Raw genomic sequence first — 15658 nt, 5'->3', positions numbered from 1 at the left:
CATTGAGGTCAAGACTAAGATAGACATCTGACTGAAAACCTGAATGGGGAGAGAACACTGTGAATCAGGGGAGCACTCATTTGGAATGGTGTTGAGTTGGTTATTCAGGAACCCCCTTCTCTAACACTAAGAGCATGAACTTTGATTCAGAAGATTTAATGGAAGAGAGTTTCACAAACACTAGTTATTTCAGATATCATCATAGATTTCATACTAAACCACTCTAACTTCCTTCAGACACAACAGATTAAAATAATGTTTCATGTTTGTATAGCAATTTCCATCTGAGGAGCTCAAAGACATCCCAGAGAAATGGACCACTACGGAGATACTTTGTTTAGAGAAGAGAAAAATGTGACTTCCTGAAATGAAAATTAACCCAAGTAACCAGAATCCTGGCCATAGCCCTTCACCACACAAAAAATTCAGAGTACTGTTACAGGTTCCAGTGTGCTGCTCACTGAATGAGCTCTGCTTCGGATTGGGATCTTAACGGGGAGTGTAACACTCAGTTCTGATTACAATTTTGAAATAGCTGAAAAAGAGACCTCATTCGTCAGATGGCTCAAGATACCTGCAATGCAGAAGTAGTTCGAAGGAAGCAGGTCAGGTTCATATTTGGCCAATCTACACCATAAGATTGCTTACACAATTATGAATTTTTCCATATGTTTGCACTGTATAAGCTTACACATTCAATTGTAAAAAAAAAAAAATCTAACAATTTCACCTAAAACTTAATTTTAAATTGTATTTTCATATTTTTCTATACCTACCTAAACTTTTTCCAATAAAAATCTGTAGCTTTGCTTCCACAGACAGATATTACTAGAATACTCACAGTATTCTCCCTGTCTCTATAGAGATTGTCATGGTAATCTTCCTTACTCACAAACCATTTACAGGTTATGATGGTGAACACTGAACATTTGTAGATCTCGAGATTGAGAAGACTTATTGTCATCAGTCTACGTAAATTGTTTTCTGTCCATGTAAGACCCTCAAAATATCAGCAATTCACTTTTAAAACATAAATTTCTACTGACATAAGAGTTGTCATTATTCAAGTTATTAGCAGAGGTTCTACTATTAAAAATAAGTTAAAGATTTATTCTCTGTAGATAAAGAGTTTCTTGGCAAATGAGTTAGCAGGACTGTCACTAATAACACTTATTTGAATAAGGCTGTTGGGTCTCTCCCTTCCTTGCCTTCTTATAATAAAGCCAGAGGAAAGTTGGAGACATATGTTATGGAACAATCAAAACAACAAATATTTTGAAAAATAGGGTAAGCAGGGAAATATTAAGAGAACTTGGGCTGTTTATCTGAGACTGTCTGCGTGTAAGCCATGTAATTTGGACCTGAACTCACATTCCCCTTGTTTCAGAAGACACTGGCCACTGCCTAAGTCCAGATGTATTACAGGGATCAAAGATTGCCAGCGTTCAGACGTGTTCTGATGGAGTGTTTGTCTGGGTAAATCATTAGAGACAGACACATGTTGAGGAAGGATGATCATCCTGAACACATACAAGGGAAATGCTGCTCATTAACTAGAACAGCATGTAAATTGGTGGACAAGAACTGCAGGAAAAAAAACCCGTATAAATGGGAGTTAAAGGAAGGTAGGAAGAAGACCATGGAGTTTCTGGCAGTTGCAGTTCTCAAGTCTAAACGTCACACCCATGTCCAATAAATAATTTTGGGATATTGAATGTGATTCTGCCCCCAAAACAGAAGGATGTCACAGCAGTTCTCCTTCCAGGAAAATAAATATGATTTATTAATGGGGTTGCTGAAAGGCAGCTGGAAATATATGCCTGCCTGCCACCCTGCTGAGATACTGGAAAGGCTGCATTTAATTTAAGCTCCAGTGCTATCTTTTATTGTACTGCATTGTTATTAGCACTATGTGAGCACACAAATGAATAAAGGGAATATAATGAGTGTTGAACCACACTTATTCCCAGAGCTACATGAGGAGTCTGTAGGACTATAACGGAGACAGGCAAAGAATGGGGAGTTAGCAATCACATGCTTTGCATTTACGCTGTAGTTTCCCAGATAATGTAAACCAGTGCAAGCCAGCAAAACCTCTCAGAGAGTAAGTCCCCCCTCTTCTGATACTGGGGTTCAAGACAAGCCATTTCCTCCCACATTTACTAGGTCACTGACACACTTTGACTTGAGAGACCCTCTCTGAACGCATGAAAGGGCACCCACTGAACCCACAAATATACCTCCCAAAACCTTTGCTGTTTTTTACCTGTCATCTTCACCCTAATTCCCTGTGACAGAGGAGCTGGGAATGGCCCTTGCAGCCTTCCCTTCAATGGCACCATCCCTCCCATCCACAGGGTGGACTTTCCCTCCAGTCCAGAGCTTGAGGATTAAAGACCCCATCAGATTTGGGCCAGGAAATGTCTTCTTACAAAGGAAAATCTTTAAGAGAATAGAACAGTTTTCTTTCTTGGCTTCAGTAAGAAAATTGGTGCATTCTTGCTACTTTATTGGGGAAAAATACCTTGGAAGCACTTCACACTTCCTCCCCAAGCTTTCCAATCATTTCCAAAGTAAAAACGTATTTAATAACAGTACATAAGGAAACAGCTTTTGTTAAGATTTGACAACAGATTCCAAAAGGTGCAAAGTCATTTAGAAACACATTACAGTGACCACCTCGGTCACTCAGATCCTTTGAAAATTCCCCACACTGAAAATACTGTCACTCTTAAAACAAGTGCAAAGGGGAAGAGACAGGGCTGGAAGGGTGAGGAAACAAAACACAGTGAGCATCACCCTTGCTGGGAGGAAAGTATCTGCCAGCAGTCCTTGGACTGTTAATTGAGAGGCATGTCCAGCTTTTTCCAAGGTGAGAAAGTCCCTGAGATTCCAGCACTGGGAGCCAGAGGCTTGTGCCTGAGCTCCACCAGAGTGGGGGTAAGATCTGTCAAGTCTGTACATCATCAGCTTCTCACTGACATTATGCTGTACGCTCTATGTATTATACTGTCAATCATTAAAACAGATAGAGCTGCCCTCAACCTGGAGAAAGCTTTCCAAAAAGTGAGGCCTTAATTAACTGCATGCAAAGGGAAAATCCAAAGTTTCACTGCTCAAAAGTCAAGTTTTCGTAGTGCAGAAACAATCCCTTAAAACCCAAATAGTTCAAGGGAGTTATTTGATCTTTACCATCTCTAACTTGTTTTGTGCTGCTTCCTGTACAGTTCAGCAAACCAATCAAGTTAAGGTGATTTTTTAAATTAAGAAGCAGAAAGGCAGAAAGGGGAAGCTTTACATTCTGAAGAAAGAAAGACCTTGAAATAACATCCCGTGTGTTTTGTGACCCAAGAGTTATCCTGCAGGTAGCAGATTGAGTCCATGGACCAGTCCATCCAGCAACAGCTAGATACTTTCAGTTCCATCAGACTTGAATGAACTGGTGAGAAGGGAAGGAGTTTTGTATTCTCTCCAAGACGATCCATTAAGGAGTGAGCAGGGCACTTGGAGCTCGTCCGTGTTCAGAAGAAAGAATAAAAAGTAAAAAGCCATCCTGGCATAACCACCATCTGTTTAGCAGCCTGTGGGAGCATTTGCCACTGTCAGCCCTGTTCTTGGACTCTTGGAGCTTCCCTGTACCATCCAGCATGGACTTGGACAGTGAGATCCATAACTTTGGCAACGGGATTGATGTTGACACCACGCAGGAGTTCCACCTCCTGCCTATACTAGCTGTTGAAAGCCTGCAGTGCTGCAGTACTGCTATTAACAGCATCAACTGAACAAAAAGGAAGGGGATTTTAAACAAAGCCAGTCTCTTGCCCATAGTGAAACATGGGAATGCTGGCAAGAAACTTAACGATAGTCTTTTGGGGCTTCAAGTCCTCAGCATGGACAGTCACAACTATCCACAGGTTTCTTAATGATCTTCAACCCAGGCAGTCTCCTACTCTGACACTATGTTTTGGAACTATCTATTGACCTTTAAATTGGCAGGTAACTGCACGCTTCCTGAGCCAAAGGCCTGAAATTCATTCCTTCTGAGCTGATATCTCAGTCCACCCTTCCTTTTCTCCCTCCTCCTTCTTCTCATTTTTATAATTAAACATCTGAAAATACTGCTTGTTGGGTGGTATTTCCAGCTTCAGTCATTGCTGGCTCCAGCATAGGAAAACTCCTCTTCTAAATACACATCATTTGGATTCTTCTGTGTAAACTATCTTCTGTATTGCTTGGATATTTTTTAATTATATTTTTATTTGTATTTTCAATGGCTGTGCAAGAGCTCAATTGATACAGCCCACGTGAGTATGTTTTGCTACATAAACACAATTATTTTTGTTATATACACCCACCCTGTGTAAGAAATGACATTGTAGGCTCACAAAACTGTAATGCTTCCCATATGCTGAACTAACTAGCTGTCTCAATGGATCAAATATAAATATTGATGCAACATGTGTCATTTTACAAATTAATCATGCTGGTTATGACAGATTCATCTACACTGCCAATTTTTTGTCCATAATATCCAGTGTCCATTGATACCTCCAGGGATGGACCACATGAAACAAGAATGTACATGTGTGAGCAACTGACAGTCAGATCTGAGGGTAAGAGAATTTTTATTTCTTTGTTTTAAACACGACTGCCCTTGTGGAGGATTATGGATGTCTGTCAGGATTTGTACGGCAGGGTAAGCCTAGATCCCTAATCAAGCAGTTCATCTGTAAGTTACTTCTATTTCTGTTCCGCAACACATTTTGTGTGATGGATTGAAGTCCATGTAGACGTTAGTTCAGCAAATATCCTCCTCTCATTTCCTGAGCCTTCAGATTTTATCTGAATCAGAGTAGCTCTGCTGGAACAGGAGATATGCACTGCCTATTTTAAATTAGCATTATCTTATCTGTGTTAGATATACACTTGCCCATTGACTTTGTGTTTAGATCCCTTAGCAGTTTGAGGGGATGCTAGGTACAATTATTCTTGATAACCACTTTTTCACATATAGAGCTTGAAGGCTATGTATTAAAACCCCCATGTTCTGGCAGCAGAGCAGGCTATATGAGTGAACGTGCAAATAATACAAAGCCTTTTCCCATCCCAGGAACTCCTTTGCTTCTGTTCTTTGGTTGCTTTCCGTACCTACCCCTTTCTGATCCTTCCAAACCAGCTTCATCTGAATTGACACCTCTGACCTGATCCCACCCTGTCTATGCCCTCCTTTGTACAAATGCCAACAAGCTGCAGATACCAGAGGATTTTATGTCAAGTGCCTATTTTTTAAAAGAGGCGTCTATCATGTCAGTTCTGGATTTGAAAATAATATACATTTATCACTATACGATATATCTGTAGCCTCCCTTCCGGTCGATTCTTGGCTGCCCAAGCCACAAGCAAAATCTAAAGCGTCCAAGGTAGATAACACAATGAATTGTCTATTATATGCTCTCTGTGGGTTAACACAGAAGAAGAATAGAGGGAAACAGCATGATGTACTGTAAAGTACACTAAAAAAGTAGTAAGATAGAAGATATCAACAAAGTCTTGTTTTTTGTCACTATGCCTTCCTCACCAAAAGCCTTGATACTCTTTTTAGGCCTCAGATTACATTGCTATAGACCCAGAAATTGAAAAAAAGGCAATTATACAACAGGTTTCTGTAGTTCAAACAATCCTTCTGGATTTTGTGCACATACACTAAATAATTTATCAAAGTACAGTGCTAAGCCAAGTTGTTGTATGAAGACAAGCTATGCAGTCTGGAACATCTTGTACCACAGTTTGTAATGCAGGAATATGAATAATACATGGAAAATACTCAAGAGAGGAGGCAAAGCCAGAACTGCATGCATCAATCAAATGCAAAAAGTGGGTACTGAGTACATAGAAAACTGTTTGCCAGCAACAGGTCCAGTATACAACTGCAATTTATCTTCTGCCACCTGTGGCCCTTCTCCAGTTTGCAAAAACTAATTTTGAAACTGTGTCCATCTTCAAATTTGTGCTGTATGACAATCACTTTTGGAAGAAAGTCATTCTATATTTTTGTTGTGCCAGGACAGCCTAATGTGTGGCTTGTCATCATTGAATGTACTGTGGATTCACCAGCAAGTTAAAAGTAGACATGACATGACAAAACAATCATGAGAAAACTGTAGATAGAGCCAAAACATCTTTACCTCTTAAAATGTTAAATCATAGCAAAGACTGCCCTTGATCTCTAGCCCAATTCCGCTATATAGGAGGTCTCTCTTTTTAGAGAGACCTTAGATTATATCCTGAAGTACAATCTGTAGTCCCCACTGGAAAGTTCTCATGCTATCATGAGTCTTAGACTAATCCTCCTTTGAGAAAAGCCAGCACAAAGTCATGTGTGTCATAACAGTCAGCTGAGCAGCTTGTCTTCTCCCCACTCCACTGCTGTGTGATGTCTGACACCTTTTTCAGCTCTACTTCTGCCAGCAGTTTTCTATTAACATCAGCAGCACAGAGTGAACTGTAAGAGGTTAGAAAGCACAGTGCTTCCATGAATGTTGACCCATGAAACATACACTGAACAGTCTTGAGGAAGAACAAAAGCCTCAGGGAATCCTCTCTCTGAAAGCCACTTGTCACTGGAAGAGAAAGATGAGAAGATAAAAGCAATCTGAGCTGCAGGTTACCCTACCCCATCCACCACGACTGCAATGTCCATGCTAGAAAAGCAAACTGTGGAAGCAGGCAAGAGAGAGACGCTGCAAAACCTAGATGAACACTCACCCTCCTCCTCCTCAGATGCATCAGACTGGTCTTGTTCTCCAGCCTGCTACAGGTTTTCTGTCTCTGAAAAATCTCAGGAGAATGGAAATTCTCCTTACTAGAAGACTACGTGCATTTCAAGAAGAAAAGGTCCAAGACCTCTATACACATTGAACAAGGCATCTAGTTTGCTCAAAAGATGGTAAGGATAAGTGCATCTGTCATTATTCTACAATGTTTCTTCTAAAGCCATAACTTTATAATGCTCCCTTTAATTTTTGAGACCAGCTCCTGAAGGTCTTACATAACTTTCATTTCATCCTCATTCTGGCAAACTTCTGTCACTATCAAGAATGAAATGTTCATCCTCAAAACCAACTCTAATAAAACAAGGACAGGACAAAATTGAACGAAGACCTTATGATTTGTCTCAAAGACAAGGAGTAAGATTATAAAAAGTCTAGGTGACTTACGAACCCCTAGGCTGATTTTAGGGCTGACTTTGCTCTCTGGTGCTTCTATGCATGACCAAAGTATTAACCAAGTTTACTCACTCCAGCTGCCTTCAGGTTTAAGTGATAAATACAGGGATGCTGCTGCTTATGATGATTTTGCTTCAGGGATAGTGAGGCTGACATGAAAAGCCTTCATTCACACTGTTTAGATTGGAGCTCAGCTCATGCCTTTAAAATGAAACTAATAAGTTCACAAAGTACAATCGAAGGAAAACTCTCCTCCCTTAGTGCCCAAATGCAGTTAGGGTATTTTGAGGCTTCAGAGAATCTGTTCCTGCTTCACTTCTCAAAATCCCCCTCTCCTTGCAAGAAATGGGTTTTTTTTCTTTGTCATGTTCATCAACATTCATTCGTCGTGCAACAATGATGCATGAGTTTCATTTAGGAGCATCTACTGCTGAAGGAAAAAGAGCTATTACATTTCCTGGACTAGATGTTCACAGGCAATGGTTACTGCTAATTTGTCTGTTACACTAGAAATGTGTCATTCCTGCCTTTGAGAGCCTTTAACTAGAAGGATTACACAAGAAAATAAATAACAGTAATACCACTCTCTGATTTCAGCACTTATTCTCTTCTGCAGCCCCCCTGCAATGCTTGTTGCCAGGCTTTGTCTACACTGGGTAAAGAAATAAGGAGAAGAGTAATTAAATAAATATGCCGATTAAATTGGTTTAATAGGCAGTTAGTTAGACAAGTATCTGCGGCAAATGGGGTACACAGTCACATATGGCAATTCTCAGCACTAAACTGCATATAAGGCAGAAGAGTATTATAAATGAGTTCACAAGCCTTTCAAATCTGCTCGGCTTGAATTGATCATTTTGCATTTTCTCTCAGCCAGATGCAAATGGACTGAATGTTCTGCAGCTGTCATCACCTCTCTGCACAGTTAAAGGCAGTTGCCCCCGACTTAGAGTGCAATTTGCTTTTCATGATGTACCTCCAAAGCTCTGTGCTCATAAAGGTTTTCATTTGGAGGGGAGCTGGCTACTGCTCCTCACTGGGAGAAGAAAACGTACACTGCCATAATGTCTGATTTACCATTTGTGGCTGATCTGAATGTTTGGAGCAGTAAAGCTGGCCAGCCCAGCGTAATGGTCAATGGCACACAGCTGGAGGTGCACAGCTGGCCTTACTATGAAAGGTTATTAATGGATTTTTTAGTTTTTTTCAGATACAGCTGAAAACAGGGAAAAATTAAGTAACTTGGGATGCACCATGCACCTGGCTCTACGCAAAGCACTTTGTATTGAAGAGCATATAAAGAATCAAACTCATGCTGGCTCCCCAGCAACTTGCTGTTCAGATTCTTCACCTGAATAAATTTGAAGGACTGAATTAAAAATGCCTCTTCAGCAGCACTTGGCAGGAAACAGTGGGAAGTGCCTCCTGCAGCAGTGCAAAATTCAATCCAGACAAAGATTTTTCATTTATCTCGTTGCATTGCTATTAGTAAAGCTGCATTATGCCTTCAAACCCAGGTGAACATTGTGTTCATCTATCTCCTTGCCTGGAAGGCTCAAAGCAATAAAAATTGCTAGTTCTTAATCACTGCTCAGAGAAATCAGAAAAAATGCCAAATTCAGTGTGTCTTGTGCCCCCAGGGCAAACCAGCATGTCTCCAGTGAAGTTAGCGGAAGCAAAAGGTAATGCCAGAAAGCTGTTCTGGTGGATACAACAGGCTGGTTAATACTGAAAGGAGGAACTCCTAGCATGGGATATAGATCTAGATGAGGATAAATGTGGAGGGAGAACTGCCAGGAAGAATCCAGCACTGGCAAGGTTGCAGTAGCCAACTCAACTGTCTGGCACATCACTAATGTGTGTGCAGCAATGCTACATGAGCAGGAGGGAGAAAAACCGTCTGCCCTGTCACAGTGTCCATGACAAATGACTCAAATCCAACTGCAACACATTGCTAGGAGCATCCATTCCAAATGATGTCCTGTAATTCATGATCTTTAAATAAATATTTTCTTCTCTCCCTTCCCTTGTCCAAACCTTAAATCTCCAGTTAGCATGCGTCTACATAACTGCACTAAATTTTCACAGAATCTGAAATACCAGGTCTAAGAGATGGCCTCCCTAAGCATTCAATGTGCGTTATGTGTGTGTGTTATGAACTGTCTCACTGCCCAGCAAACCATGAAGAGTTGTATTACAAAGATCTCCCACACCTTACTTTGGTTCCATATGTAATTTGGCTACACAGAAATAACCATCATTGCAACGGTTACAGGCCATCACACCTTCACTCCAGGAAAAGGGAATCAAATCCAAAGACTTGAAAAGAGTCCTCTTCATTTCCATTCTTGCTTTGTCTGACCAGAGGCAGAAGGAAACAAGCACCTTCAGGGTTTGGCCAGTCCATCCAAGGACAACCAAGGGGACACTGTCCCACTGCGGTACAGCTGAAGGAAGCCTACCCTACGTTCTCTCTGGCTTGCTCTTTATGTGACCCAAGCAAGAAAATGCAGATGAGAGGCAAAAGAAAACTGGCTTGGGCTGCTCTGGGCTGCAGGACCTGCGCCTTTAAACCTATATTCTCTACTGCATGGAGCTTTAAAGCCTAGTTTGTGAAAAGAAGGGAACATTTTTCTTACTGCAAGGGAAACAGGCCTCTCAAACAGTTTTGATCAGCCACTACAGTAACTCACCTTGGCATTATATAGTAATACAGTCAACAAAAACACAGAGCTGTGTTCAGCTCTGGGGCCCCCAGCATAAGACATAGACCTGTCAGAGTGAGTCCAGAGGAGGCCATGAAGATGCTCGGAGGGCTGGAGCACCTCCCCTGTGAGGACAGGCTGAGAGAGTTTGGGGGGTTCAGCTGGAGAAGAGAAGGCTCTGGGGAGACCTTAGAGCGGCCTCCCAGTACTTAAAGGGGCTACAGGAAAGGTGGGGAGGGACTCGTCATCAGGGGTGTAGGGATAAGGATGAGGAGCAACAGTTTTAAACTGAAAGAGGGTAGATTTACGTTAGATATAAGGAAGAAATTCTTCCCTGTGAGGGTGGTGAGACACTGGAACAGGCTGCCCAGAGAAGCTGTGGCTGCCTCCTCCCTGAAAGGGTTCAAGGCCAGGTTGGACGGGGCTTTGAGCAACCTGGGTTAGTCGAAGGTGTCCCTGCCCATGGCAGGGGGGCTGGAACTAGATGATCTTTAAGGCCCCTTCCCACCCAAACCATTCTATGATTCTATGAGAAATCACACAGGGGAAGCCAGTAGCTCATGCAGCTGCAGGAGCCAAGGAGCAACTGGTATTGAAAAGCTTCCTCAATATTTCTAGGCAGGAACCAGGTAGACCTGAAAAGCAGCATGATGCTGGCAATGTAACACTTGTAACAGGCTAGTGACAATTTGTAATCCAGTTTGCAGCATCAGTGTTTTTTCAGTGATTCCTAATAGCCAAAATGGAACAGTTAAGCAAGCCAGATTTCCACTCCCATCTGCTCCCCTCACAGAAGTCCCTTCCCACCCAAGCCATTTCATGACTACACACAAGCAAATGTAATCATTGAACATTCCCAGATGTTCAGTAATAATCTCATACCTTGGGCATTTATCATAATTCTCTGACCACGAGACAGGGCTGTGGAGCACTTGCTATGGGTCTTATAAAACAGGGTTGCCCTCTCACCTCAGAGACAGCCTCCCAGCCACCCACATGGATGCCTGTTCTTCTGGGATATACACAGCTGCCCCAGACTACACATACCACTAAAAATAAAACAAGAGAAAGTTACTCCACCTGGCACTTGCCATGTACACAGAGGTCGGTCTCGTAAGGCCCACATGGAGTACCATCGAGGACTCTGTCTGTCACCAGCACAGGGGAATCCTTCCCCAAAGGAGAGCAGAAGAGCTCACACGGCTTATCTGGAAAAAGAAATGCAAAAGCAATTGCCTTTAGGAATAGCACAAACAAGTGTTTGAGGCAATGGTGATGCAATCTCTACATGAATGGATTTGGAAAGGTATCTGCCTATAATCTCATATTTGAAGAAACATGAGCCTTTTGACTTAGGCCTGTCATTTCCCCACTTTAAAATATCAATGTTCATAGGGTTACGTTGATGAGATTGGTCTTTTAAGACACAGAAAACCACTTAATCAGTGCATTTCCATGTATCTGTTTGTGAATGGAAGGTGTTTGTTACAGGGAACATTCAGCAGCCCGTCACTGTGTGAGCGTCTCAAAATTCAGACTGCAGCCAGTGATTTAAGAAGAACAAGTTCTCCAGTCCATTTCTACTCTTTATGGACTGACTTCTTGCACCAGTTTGCCAGTAAGAACACTTGTATACATAAATCTAAAGCATTCTTGCATACTTATTACCTACTATTTCCTTAAACTGATATTTGCAGTCCGACAAACACTTCTGTCAGTAAACTATGCTGCTAGAATATCTAGAGAATCATAGAATAATACCAGGTTGGAAGGGACCTCAAGGATCATCTGGTCCAACCTTTCTTGCGAAAACCAAGAAAAAAAACCCAAATTAATTTGAAATACATCAGTAAAGTTGTATTTTTCATCCATGCTAATGGCAATTGTTATATATTTAGACCTCACTTTGGAAAAGCTACTATTGTGTTTAGCTAGAGAAGGAGTTAAGCAAAAAAGCTTTTTCAAAGATTTGTATTATTAACTGGCAGCATACAGCAGATGTCAGGGTTTGCTGAATGAATTTGCCATTTGTTTAAGTAACAGATATTTAGGCAATGTAATGTTTTTCCTTTGGAGCTGACTCTGCTACTCACAGACTTCATCCAAGGAAGAACCTACAGACATTGAAATGAAAACATGTTTTGTTCTGCATAGTCAAGTACCTCCACTCATCAGACGTAAGAGAGGTTTGCCAATACATAAAGCTAAGCGGTGTAGGCTTTTTCTAAGTTTTCAATGCAGTCAAAAACCTGAAAACAGCTCCCACCTCACTAATACATGTAAGTAGAGTTCAAGCACAGTGAAGATTAGCTCAAGGTTGGTTTGGATCTGGGTCTATTTAAATGCTTCTGAGTGTGGTGCTTCAATATGCTGAAAAAAGGTACTGGAGAACATTGCATGGGTGCTCGAACATGCCTCAGGAAACAGTGACACTGAGATGTGAAGCTGAGCTGCCCTCTGTCCATCTGTCTTGCTTGTCAGAGGAACTGACATATCCTGTGGATGTTCAAACTCCCTGCCTTGTGTCTGATGCAAAGCAAATTCACAGAGGCTGGATTTTGATTTTACTTGCAGAGTGAACAGAGGAGCTGGGAAAGCTGTTGAAAGAGCAGCTTGTGCAGGAAACCACTAGTCTGACCGCCTCTGGACAGCCTCTCTTTCTGCAGCTGTGAGGTCTGCAGCAGGGCAGGAGAGGCTTCCAATTTGCATTCATGGAAACCACGGCAACATGGCTCAGGTGAGTGAGACTTTGCTAGATAGCAGGAACAACGTTGGCTGTTATCTTTTAGCAATAGCTTGTTCAGTCTTCAGGTGGCCAAAAAATGGCATATTCCCTTTCTGTGGCTGAATAAAGTTCCCACTGCAATATGCTACTAATTCTGGCAGCACTGATCAGAGATCAGTGAATCATCAGACTGAATCATTTGGGTTTTTTTCTTTTCTCTCCTATTTACAGGACCCTCAGCAACCCATAGTGCCTGACTGGAAACAGAGAGTCAGACAGCTCACCCCTGGAAAACACTGGGAGAGTCTTCCGTGACTGAAATTAGTCAGGGAAGTAGCTCTGCATTGTGTATTCACCCAGCAAAGCTATTTGGGGAAGGGAGAAGAGGGGAACAAGCAGCAAAACCAGCCTGTCTCCCGGAGCATCTGAAGCAATTGTGGTCTTGGAGGGTCTGCTGTGGGAATTGAAATGCTGTCTGTACGCTCGTCTTGGTGTTGGACCTAATTTGTCAGTGCTAGCATAGGAAAGGGCTTATCCAACGTCTGGTCTTCTGTTATCAGTTCCAACACCACCCTCCTCTGTTCAAGTATGTCTTCAAGATGACCAAATGAAACGAGCTTTGTCTGTTTTTCAGCAGAGTGCAGTGAAATATGCTTGTTCCTGCAGAAAGGACATTATTACGACCCTTTTGCATATCCCCCCAACATCTGGTTGAATAGTAGATGAACAGCAAGATCCAGCAAAGCAAGCATTAAAGGGATGTAAGTAGGGTAGGGAATCACGCTGAAATGTCCAGAATTGACACACATCAAAAATGGTCCAGGGAATCTTTCTTTTTTTCAGTTTCAAATTAATTTGAACTTTCTAGTGTTTAAACTCCCATTTCCAAATACCTGCCTGTTCAGACTGGGAACCAAGCCACTTCCCTCCCAGCATTACAAAAAGATGAGTAAAGAACTGACAGCTCTGTATCTTCTGTTAAGAAGGCTGAAAGAACAGCAGGGCAGCACCAAGAACAACTAATGTTGTAATGTTGTAATCAGTCTTTCAGCTGTAGCTAAGGGGAACATACTGCAGTCTTGTAACCAACAAATGGGAGTCTTGCAGATGAAATCAAGATGGGCTGAGAAGCTGCAGTGAAAGAACAGCAAGGAATTACAGAGGAAGATGAGAAAACTTACCATCAACGATGACAGCTGTCAAGAGGCTTTTCTTCTTGTTGGTGTATCTGTCATGGGCCTGGCACTGCTGGTCCCTGAAGCTTGGCACACCTTTAGGGCAGGGTAAGTTCTCACACACAGTGTGCTCCACACTGGCTCCCCGGCAGTTCTTCCCGCCTGGCCCCGGGCTATCAAGGGAAAGACAAACCAGGGTCAGCCAGAACAGCACTGCATCTCACAGGCACATTTTCCCTGTCCAAGGCAACTCTTGAAATAGCAGGAAGGATCCTTCCTCTCAGATGTTCCTTGTTGGAGGGCAAATCCTGCTCTCAGTGGCTTCAACATAAAATTATTCAAGCTCCATTCTGGATCTATAATTGGCTATATCTATAACAGATGCTCTGGAGTACTTCAGAAGCATATTCTTTTGTAGTATCCCACACACAGATCAATAAATAGGAGCTGCCTACACACTGCACAGGTCAGATAAGAGGTAATCCAAAATACTGTTCACCTGTGGGCACTAAGCAGCCTTCTTAGAAGATACAGAGTGTTTAACTGTTTGTATTCTGGTCACGAACCAAGGGATGTGACTAATTTTGCACTGCTGACCTGAATTTCTTCTTTGACTTCAACAGCAATTCATTCTTGTCCTAACCTATTTTCAGATGGAGTAGACAAATGACTGAGAGAACATACGTGTGTGTGTGTGTGTGTGTGTGTACCAGCAGTTTCAGAAAAGGACTTGAAGTAAGGCACTCCCGAACTTTGGGTTCTCCCATGACATCAGGCCTGAGCTCTGACTAACTCTTCCTCTGACCTGGGACAAGTTTCTTAACTGATGGTGACTTGTGAGGGTGAGGCTTTGGAAGGTGAACTGAGCGTGACACCTAAAGTCTAAGTATTATTTATATTTGCACAGTCAGGCAGTTCAGAAGATCATTTGTGGTTCCATCACGAATACCAGAATTAAGTATTTATATTCTTAATAGGGAACCTAGAGGCATCAAGGTGATGCTACTGTGCCCTGGATCACACCAAATACCCAAGTCAGAAGCAGGCAACCCAGAACGTTTCACCTTTCTCTTCCCACCATTTGCTTTCCCCCTGCCTCAAACACTCTTAACAATGGGGGCACAGCAAAGGTCTCTTCAGCACACATCCTCTAAGGTTCTGTCTTCAGCAGTTTGAAATTAAAATAACGTACCATAAGCGGGGTGCCCAGACACAAATATGTGCAGCAGATAATCTCCATCCATTAAAACCACGCCATTTTACACATTTGTTTTTTAAACATGCAGGAAAGGCCACTAATCCAACATCAGGATTAAGCACCTGCAAAATCTATTTATTCTTATTTATGATTCCCCAGAGAAGGAAATCTCAAAGTCTCAACAACAGCCTATATTTTCTTTGCAAGACAAATAAAAAACCCAAGTAAACAAAAAACTTAGCCACCCTAACAGATAATTTCTGTAGCTACTTGCTGATACTCTCCTGAATTTGTCACATAACTATCTCCCCAGCTGTAATCAGCAAAGACGGATAAAGTCATGTTCTTACTTTTCTTTAACAGATGGCTATAAAAAGCAACTCCAGCCAAATTCCAGTTTTTAGCAGTATGACAGTCCATTCCAAAAGCTTCTTCCCCCACTCCCTCCCAGAAGAGCAATGAACATCAGGTTATATCACTCAGCTAATTAGAAACCAAGGCCCTCATTGTATATCATTTATTTGTGTCAGTGATCCTAGCAAGAGTTGCCCTGTTCTTTTACATGCTGGCTATAGGACTGGGTCTTTGATTTCCTACCTCTGCTGGACATGATGAATTCACCATTCGGT

General features: G+C 42.0%; 1 protein-coding gene across 1 annotated transcript in view; it reads right to left on the bottom strand.

Moving 5' to 3' along the window:
• ADAMTS17 (ADAM metallopeptidase with thrombospondin type 1 motif 17) overlaps positions 1–15658 on the bottom strand; it is a 193505-nt gene that overhangs the window by 60875 nt on the left and 116972 nt on the right. Inside the window, exons 13-14 of the mRNA XM_074837324.1 lie at positions 13838–14004; positions 11012–11139 (exon numbers count right to left, since the gene is read on the bottom strand). Of these exons, the coding sequence (XP_074693425.1) occupies positions 11012–11139; positions 13838–14004 (295 nt within the window). The remainder of the gene's footprint in view (positions 1–11011; positions 11140–13837; positions 14005–15658) is intronic.

The sequence above is a fragment of the Strix aluco genome, chromosome 12 (assembly GCF_031877795.1).
Source record: "Strix aluco isolate bStrAlu1 chromosome 12, bStrAlu1.hap1, whole genome shotgun sequence".
NCBI lineage: Eukaryota > Metazoa > Chordata > Aves > Strigiformes > Strigidae > Strix > Strix aluco.
The sequence above is the reverse complement of the archived record's forward strand: the minus strand, read 5'-3'. Positions and strand labels throughout refer to the sequence as shown.